Genomic DNA, 9,893 nt, shown 5'->3' on the forward strand with positions numbered 1-9,893 from the left:
AATGATGACATGTAAACTATCACAGGCATGTATTGTTTTTGCTCTGGTAGTTTGATCCCACTTTGCCATTTGTGTTTTGTTTTTTGCATGGTCGTCATTATTTTGTCTTTATCTTTTCAAAGCCACAGTCATGCCGTTGATAGTTTCTATGCCTCTTGTGATGTGGGGTGTCACAGAACAAGTTGTGTCATTATAAACCTCCTATATAAGATGGTGGCACCCAGCCACATGCAACAGAGCATTGGATTCTCTTCAAAAAAAGGTTCTAGTTAGGGATTCTTAACACACGGAACTGACAGGACTTTTGGTTATGTTATTTTGACTATGAATTTGGTTTACCGTCTCTCATTTTGTTGAATTATTTTTCCATCAGTTCTGTCGATAGAAGACTCGGGCCATTTCCTTTTGGTGCTTTCACCTCCTGATTGTGCTTACTTTGACTTACCAAGTTGATGATCGTTCTGAGGTTTGAATACACACAAAAGGAGTTCTGATAAAAGGACAATGAAAACTGTGAGAAACTGGACTTCATTGAAAAATTGTTTAATGGGCACCATTACACTACAAAAAGCCAAATGCTCTCCACACCTGAGGGAAGAACAATAAACAGTGGGATTGAGAATATGGACCTGATAAACAAGAAGGACACAATCTCTGTTTATGATGTCCCTGCTAATTCAATTTTTCTTTTCTTTTTTTTTCCAGTATTATGAAATGTCTTACGGGCTAAACATCGAAATGCATAAACAGGTAAGACAGTGCAAATCCAAGTGAACTTTATATGCCTTGCTATGCACGTTCTGCACCTGCCTATGGCATGCTGGGTGTTGGGCACATTGGACAGGAGACCCTTCTGATTGTTGCTGTTCAGGTTGTTCTTAATTTTGTGGAGTTGGACTTCTTAAGACCCAATGGCTGCTCTCTTTCCCTGCCTTGTCCAACAGGCCTCTCTAGCTTGAGATTTTCATGCAGCTCCTCTCAGTTTTAGGGCAGCAGAGAGTCGGGGTCTCATCTGAAGATGTTCAGCTTTGGTTTTTGTTGTTATTTCTCTCATTAGACAATCTGGCTTTTGGAACTATTGGTGTTGTTATTGTGCTTCGTCTAATATTTAATTTGCGATGCCATCATGGTGCTATTTTGTTCGGGTTTTACTCACGAGGAGCCAGGGCTTTTGTATGTCATTACCATGTCATTGGCAGCAAACACGTCTGGCAAATTTAGAGAAAATGATGACGGCGATACACGCGGTGTCATCAAACCGCTACTACAAACCATGACAACCCACACTGACACAAATCCAAAACTGAAATCATTTTAAAAGGAGTCGCAATAGTAAATGCTAAAGCAAAGCAAAAATAAATAAATTACATTGACAACTCCTTCACAAAGTATTGAGACCCTTCACTTTTTATACAGTTTGTTATGCTGCTGCTGTGTGCTAAAATCATTTCAATTCATTAAATTTCCACATCAAGCAACACTCAACACCTCAACATGACAAAGTGAAAGCAGAATTTAAGATATTTTTGCACATTTATTAAAAACAGAAAAGCTGAAATCTCCCGTTAACACAAGTATTCAGACCCTTCATTCAGTACTTAGCTGAAGCCCCTTTGGCAGCGATTCCAGCCTTCTTGGGTGACACGTCAAGCTTTGCACTCTAAATTTGGTGATTTTTCTGCCATTCTTCTCTGCAGATCCTCTCAGGCTCTGTCAGGTTGGATGGAGACCACCAAGTCAGGTCAGCTCACATAGGGGAGCATGCACTGGTAGTGTGTTGCTGCACCCACCACATAACGAAACAGCTCGGGATCCCGGTTGGCAACCACCCAGGCAGACACACAGTCCAGTTCCACCATCCAGAGATGACCCTCTATCTGCCACAGCCAGGTGTTATGTGGGCGACTCCTTGGCCTGGTCCAGCCACTTGGATCCCCAACAATGAGGATCCTATGAGTTGGATCACTGTCGGGGAATTGCGTCACATGGCCATAGTGCCGTAACTGATGGTCCCTCACGATGCAGATAACGTGCCTCATTTGGGACTCCATGAGCAACCGCTCATTCGATACAAAATCAAACCAGCGGTACCCAAGGATTCTCCAAAGAGGTACACACTACTGAAGGAGTCCAGTCTTCATCTCAGGTCACTGGATAGTGTTCATGTCTCACAACCACATAGCGAAACAGGAAGCACTAGGACTCTATGATGACTGTGGAATATGACCCGGACACAGACAGGCAGACACGTTGTAATCACCCCACACACATTTATTTCGGGCTTCCATATTTACAAAGCAGTACTTACAGACCCCCAATACCCCACAGTCCAGGCCAACACAATGCCTTCTCTCTCTCTTTGTCTTCAGACCGCTTCCTTCTCTCCTCCAGAAACCTTGTCCTTCTTCCACCCGACTCAAGTCCATCTCTGAAGGGAGGCGGCCCCTTTAAATAAGCGCCCGGATGTGCTCCAGGTGTGTTCCTGGCAATCTCCCACCAACACGCCCCGGTGTGGCGGAAGTGCCGGCTGTCTCCCCGGAAGCACTCCGGGTGTCCCTGTTCCTCTTCCCCCCAGCACTTCCTGGTGTGGCGGAAGTGCTGAGGTCCAATGTCCTTCAGGTATTGGGGTCCCCCTGGCGGTGACCACAGGCCCCTACAGGGTCAAGCTTCCCAGCTCTGTACCCGCGGCCCCCAGGGCGGCCCCCTCGAGGTCTGGAGGAGGCACAAGCCCTCCTCCGGTCTTCTCTGGTGTCCCGGCTGGGTACCACCCCCATCCGGGTACCACAAGACTTAGACCTCTGTCCTTTGACAAAGATATCAGGAGCGCCACACACCCCTTTCCAGTGACCTCATGATCCCCCCATGCTCTCCAAATCTGTCTACTGACTTCATATGAAGAGTCACCAGAGCCATGAATGTCACTGCTGAGGTAAGTAAACCTCTGGACGAGGTCAACACTCTCTCCACAGACCATCAGTGGACGGCTATTTTCAGGTCCTTCCAGAAATGTTGGGCACTGGCTGGGCAACTCATGGACATTCACAGAGTTGATCCTAAGCCACTCCTGTGTTGACTTTGGCTTGTCTTGTTTGAAGGTGAACCCGTGGCCAGTCAGGAGCAGGTTGCCATGAAAGATATCTCTGTACTTTGGTCTTGTCAGCTTTCCCTCAACCCTGTCTAGTGTCCCAGTCGCCCAGCATGATGGTGCCACCATCATGCCTCACTATTGGAATGGTATTGCGCAGGTGATGAGTGGTTTCATCCAGACATGACATTAATGTTGGTCTTATCAGGACAGAGACTCTTGATTCTGCCAATCTTAGAATCCCTTAGGTCTTTTTGCAAACTTCAAGCGGCTTTCGTTGTCTTTATACTGACATGAGGCTTCTGTCTGGCCGCTCTGCCATAAAGATCAGTGAGGTATTGCAGTGACGACTGTCCTTCTGTAAGCATCTCCCTTTTTCATACAGGTTCCATGGAGCTCAACCAGAGTGATCATTGGGTTCTTAGTCCCCTTTCCTTACCAAGGCCCTTCTCAAGAGCAGCATTTGGGGGTGGCAAGTGGGGTGACCGCCCCAGGCCCCGCTTTTGTGGTCCATGTGTCCCATTCGAGTGGATTTCTCAAGTTATTTTCTCCACACATATAATATCTGAGATTCTTCTATTTCCGTAGTCCACCTTCATCGGGTCGCCAGTATAATCCCTTCCTAAAACAGGTATAGCCCATTAGTCGCTGGGTTGGCTTCTCCTCTCTATAGAAAAATTCATGGCATCCAGATTAGACAACGAAGATGTCATCAACGACTTTCCCAATCAGAAGGCAAGAAAAGTGGATTTTCGTCTCTGAACTTGGGAACTGTTAAGAGATTTCATGATGATACCTCTACGTTAATTTCACACTTCCTGTCGAAACACTGAAACTCACATTTTATTTGTTGGCCATAAACATGTCTGAATATTAACACACAAAAACATGATAACCAGCTGACATGACATCAACGTGAGTTATGGCTACGACATCCTGTATATCGAGACTCAGAGTTTACTTGCAATTTGGGGACGTTTTCTAGAAGATGGCCGTGCTAATTTCCACACGACACCGCATCACATTTCGCACTGTCGTGGTATTGTCATGAATTACAGGTATGTATGAATTGCACTTTTTTAATAGATTTTATCATTATATTTTGATTAAGTCCGCGTCTTATCTTGCAAAAATTTAGCTGAATACTGTAATGAGAAATGTATGTTAACATTATTTTTATTAAACTCGCGCTCAAGTTTATACAGGCCACACATACCGGTAACAGCGTTGGTCAACCGTAGGCCCTGCACACCCCGAGGGCCGACTCTGGTCCTTCTCATAATCGCTTAATTTAGCAGAGTGGCCACGTGATTGTTGCAGACTTCTTCCATTAAAGAATTATGGCTGTCAATTTTGCTTTTGGGAACCTTCAAAGCTGCAAGAATATTTTTTGAGGACTTCCCTTAGATCTGAGCCTCGACACAATCCTGTCTCTAAGCTGTGCAGGTGATGCTCATGCTCAACCTCATGGCAAGGGACCTCCTATAGAGAGCTGTGTGCCTTTACTAATCACGTCCAACCAACAGAAATGACCACACGTGAACTCCATACAATGTGTAGAAACATCTCAAGGAGATCAATAGAATGGAAAGCCCACGAGCCACATGTTGGAATAGTTAAAATTTCAGTTTTTTTTTTTTATTTTTAATCACATTTGCAAAAAATTCTAAAATCCTGTTTTTGCTTTGTCATTATGGGATATGCCTTAATAAGGGAAACAATGAATGGAGCACAAGGCTGCAACACAGCAAAATGTGAAAAAGTGAAGGGGTCTGAATACTTTGTGATGGCGCTGTAGTTGGCAAAGGGATTGTGAAGGCTTTGGTGCAGGCTTTGGATAGCCGTCAACTTTTGGAAAAATCACACCTGGTTACTGACTTACCTTGAAAACGCTTTGCCACTTGTAAAAGCCAGCCCTGGCACAGACACAAGTTCAAAGCACACGAGAGTTTTTATTTTCTTTTACCTTGAGGGCATCACCTTTCCCGTTCCCAAAAGCTCGACACAGTCCCAAACCACACAGCACATGGTTCTCTTCTCTTTCTCCTCCACTCCTCCCGGCAAGCTTTGTCTCCATCTTCCCCACTCTGGCTCCCGGAGTAGTGGCTGCTGGCTCCTTTTATCGCCCACCCGGTGCTTGATGACCTTTTTCTGGCAGCACTTCCGGGTGTGGCAGATGAGCTGCTCTGTAGGGCTCAGCAGCAGTTACAGCACCCCCTGGTGGCACCCATGGATCCCAACAGAGCTGCACCAAACTCCAACTCCCATGAAGCCTTGCAGGAGTCCAAGGCACCGCTGCAACCCAGTTGGGGTAACACTCTGGATAGGCTGGCTCCCCCAGTCCTCCCAGTGTGTGGAGGAGTCTGCCACACACTTGAAATCACCAAAAAAGAGAGTTTAAAAAAATGAACATGATTGTTATCAGTGTTATTATTTATTTTTAAAGAGTGTTTTGGAAGAACCATCAGAAATACCAAAGGTCGCTACTCTAATAACAAAGAGCTCAAGCAAAATTGCAGCAACAGGTGAATGTTGAGCTTGAAAGTAAAGAAGGATCAGAGAGACCAAAGAGAACAAAGCGACTTGCTGAAAGACAAGCGCCAGACCCGGTTTACTCAAATGAACTTTAATTCTCCTGAAAACAACATGAAGAAGGTTTAACGTTGATTTGTGTCGAGAGCTGCAGCTCTTTACCCTCATGAGGATTCTGGACGGACTATGGGAGTACGCCCAGTCAGTCTAAGTGCGTTACAGAAGGCGTATGACCGTGTTCCTCGAAGGATTGTGTTGGGGGTGCTGGGACAGTATGGGGGTCCCTCAATAAGGGTATTCTGTCCCTGTATAAACTCAGCGAGAGCCATGTGTGCATACTCAGAACAACATCCACACCAGGGCTTCACCAGGGCTGTGCGTTTTCTCCTGTCCTGCTTGTGATTTTCCTAGACAGGATATCAAGGCACAAGCCAAGGAGGGGAGGGGGTCCAGGTCGATGGCCATCGAATCGAGTCACTGCTTTTTGCAGATGATGTGGTCCTGCTGGCTTCATCTGGCTGTGAACTCCAGCACACATTGGGAGGTTTGTGACCGAGTGTCAAATGGTAGGGATGAGGATCAGCACCTCCAAATCTGAGGCAGTGGTCCTCAGTATGGAAAAAGGTGGACTGTCCTCTCCGAGTGGGAGTTGAGTTACTGCCTCAAGTGAAGGAGTTTAACTCTTTCAGGGCTGATTATTTTTTCTTCCTTTTGTCTCAGGGCTAAATATCCATCCATCCATTATCCAACCCGCTATATCTTAACTACAGGGTCACGGAGGTCTGCTGGAGCCAATTCCAGCCAACACAGGGTGCAAGGCAGGAAACAAACCCTGGACAGGGTGCCAGCCCACCGCAGGGCACACACACACACCAAGCACAATTTAGGATCACCAATGCACCTAACCTGCATGTCTTTGGGAGGAAAGTCACGCAGACATGGGGAGAACATGCAAACTCTATGCAGGGAGGACCCGGGAAGCGAACCCGGGTCTCCTAACTGCGAGGCAGCAGCGCTACCCACAGTGCCATCGTGCCGCCAGGGCTAAATATTTTTCCAAAAAACTCAATTTTCTAAAAAGCACACAAAGCAATGGTTTCACACATAAATACTTATGTTGTCACTCTGTTTTATGTTCCAGGAGCCCCTACAGTAGGCATGTTCACATATTTATTACATACGTGTTTGTTCCATCACTCATAAGCTGAAAGGCACTTTCTGGTAAAATAACGGCTTGAAGTAGTCGAGTGTCCACCAGCAGACTTGTCGTTTGGTGAAGTCCAGTTGCCAGCTTGTCTCCCCGAGATCGATGTCTGTGTAGTCCTCCCAGGGCGAACGTTTTCAATGGCGCGTCAGCACTACGATCAACTGATGCAGGCACCTGACTTTCATTTTCAATATCCGGATCACTTGTATCAAAATCGGAGTTCGATAAGTCAGAGCAATATTCAGCAATAATATGCAAAAAACAAAGAAAGAAATAAATAATATGCGCAGAGTATTTTGCTTTGTGCATTTGCTTTGCTCTCTCACCCGATGTCGATGCCATTCTAGACGTTGCTTACTCTGCGCTACTCACGCACACGCAGGGTTTCAACATCAAGTCAATGAGTCTAACAGTCCTCCTAGCAAAGAGGGTCCACCTATAATGTAACGGTGAGTTTTATCAGCATTTACAGCTTTCTTTCGCCCTCTTTCCCTGATATCCATCCTCAGCCCCCTGTGTCCACAAACGTAGACATCCGTCCTAAAAGAGTTAAGAACCTCGGGTGTTTATTCACAAGTGAGGGGAGAAGAGATGGTGACCTCTACAAACGGCTTGGGGTGGTGAGCGCAGTTATGTGGCCGCTATACCGATCTGTAGTGGTGAAGAAGGAGCTGAGTCAGCAGGCAAAGCTCTCGATTTTCCGATTGATCTTCGTCCCTACCCTCGCCTGTGCTTACGAGCTTTAGATAATGACTGAAAGAATGAGATCACGGGTACGAGCGGCCAAAATTAGCTTTCACGGCAAGTTCGCTGGGCTCTCCCTTAGAGATAAGACGAGAAGCGCCAGTGTTTGGCAGAAGCTCAGAGTAGAGCTGCCAACCTTCCGCATCGAGAGGAGCCAGTTGGGGTGGTTTGGGCATCAGTGGAGGTTTAACAGGCACGACCAGCTGAGAGGAGACCCCAGGGAAGACCCAGTGCTCCAGGTGCATTATATCTCCCTGATGGCCTAGGAACACCCTTGGCAAGGGTGACTGGGGAAAAGGACGTTCAGGCCTAACTGCTAAGATTGTTGCCCCCACAATACGGCTTCGGATAAGCTGTGGAAAATGAATAAACAAATGAATGAATGAATGAAGTTACAAAAAGTTTAAATGAGAAATATTTTTAAGTGTTCCATGGTCCCAGAAATTGGTCGCATTTTTATTAAAATAACATTGAACTACATGAAAAGTGAAAGAATGAATTTAGTAATAACATTAATCATCAACACAAACTCTAATAAGGCATTACCTATCATTAAGTAAAGTTCAAGAAAGTGCTTTACGATGACGTTATCACTTCACATTGGCCTTACAGTTTCCCATGGGCTTTGCCAGCCAGCTCACAGTCTTCTTTAGAGCAGTGATGCTCAGAAAACATGTGAGCCACACACGTGATAAGGTTGAGTGAACCACAGCACCTGATTGGTCAAATGCTCAAAGTCAAGTCCCGCCCCATTTGTTAGCCTGCCATGCAGCAGCATCAGTTGTGGAAATAACTGAGAGAGGAGACAGAGCGTCACCAATTTTCAGCCCCGCCCCAAACTTTCAGCCCCGCCCCATTGCGTATTCTGTACTTGGATTGGCTGCCAGTCGGGTTGTTAACACCAGCAGCATATACCTGAATGTTATCTCAGATTCTTTATAGACGTAAAATTTCACAAACAAGTCCTGAAGTGTATCTTAGATGGCTGACTGACTAAAGTATTGTATGAATTTGCTCAGCCCTTCTCTTTTCTGGATTAATATTGCAGTAGCTAATGTGTCTAGCAAAAGGTATTGGAGCAAAAGTAGCCATTAGTGTTTGGAGATGGAGTCAAGTTAAAGTTATACTTGTATAAGTACAGTAGAAATAAGCCTAACTGTAGTAACTATACAAAGCCAGTGCAGCATCATTTGCACATTTTTGTCATTTTCATGGATGTTTTTGCAGATCGTGTGTTTCATCACAGATTCCTGGATGACCATCACACTTCATTTCTTTCAACTGTCGTCCTCAAAGGTTCACATACACCACATGTTATTCACCAGTTGTTTCCCGTCCAGAATCGAGCTGGTGTTGGAGTGGAGCCATGGTGGCTCACTGCTGCTGCCTCACAGCCAGCGGAGATTGCAGTCGAATCATCTCCTGGTCGCGCTCTCTGTGTGGAGTTTATATGCTCTGCTCGGGTCCACATAGACCTTTCTCCATTGTCCTCCCAAAGACATACTTTATTGTTTGGCTGGGGTCTTACAATTGGCCCAGTAATGGACTGTGGTGGAGTTTCTGCCTTAAATTCTATGCTGCCAGAATGGGCTCAGGCCCCCAGCAACCATAAATCTCAAATAAGTCAATTAGGTGATAACAGATGAATAGGCGGATGTGGCCGCTAGCCTGCTTGTTTCAGTTTCCTTTGACGCCATTGAAAAAATCACAGTTTCCCATACCACAAACACAAGGGAGGAAAAAGTTCAATGTGCTGCCAGTGGTTAATTATTAATCACCTCATCCAGCGGCGAGCTCGGTCTCCCAAGTAACTGTGGCCAACTTTGCACTTTTCCATCTCCCGCTACCAAAGCACTTCGCACTTCACAGACCAGGGTGTCAAACCCCCCACATCACTTCTTATCCCACTTTCTTTACTTTAGAGGGTCTCTTTTCAAGAACAGACTTCTCACTAGCTATAAGAAATCACAGAAGAGCAGGGGTACCTTTTTGCAAAGGTGTTTCACGACAGGGTGGTGAATTCCATTGTAGCTTGGATTCAGTGAGCCTGCTCGTGTCCCGTGTATCTACCAAAAACCCCCTCGTCCTATAACCTGGACCCTCAAAGTCATCAATCCTGTTCTGAACCCATTAACAACTCAGTCAAACTTGGCACCTGTCGTTCTCACAGGGGTCTTGGGTGGGTGATGAACACCTCCAGTTTGTCTGAATGACAGTGTGGGGAAACAACATGGGGTCCTAAGTGGAGTGCTGTACCCTCACACTGCTTTGTATACTCAGCCTTTGATTTCTAAGCAGAGGACTTAAATATGATGAGAGTCAAAT

The 9,893-nt window shown here is 45.8% G+C and overlaps 1 protein-coding gene across 4 annotated transcripts in view; it reads left to right on the forward strand.

The window, feature by feature from the left end:
* Positions 1-9,893, forward strand: part of tle2b (TLE family member 2, transcriptional corepressor b) — a 186,847-nt gene that overhangs the window by 19,923 nt on the left and 157,031 nt on the right. Inside the window, exon 4 of one of the 4 annotated variants that reach the window (XM_051935265.1) lies at positions 706-750. The exons of the other annotated variants lie outside the window; for them this stretch is intronic. Within the exon in view, the coding sequence (XP_051791225.1) occupies positions 706-750 (45 nt within the window). The remainder of the gene's footprint in view (positions 1-705; positions 751-9,893) is intronic. 4 annotated transcript variants of the gene reach the window in all.

Source organism: Erpetoichthys calabaricus, chromosome 12 (genome assembly GCF_900747795.2).
Source record: "Erpetoichthys calabaricus chromosome 12, fErpCal1.3, whole genome shotgun sequence".
NCBI classification, from domain to species: Eukaryota; Metazoa; Chordata; class Cladistia; order Polypteriformes; family Polypteridae; genus Erpetoichthys; species Erpetoichthys calabaricus.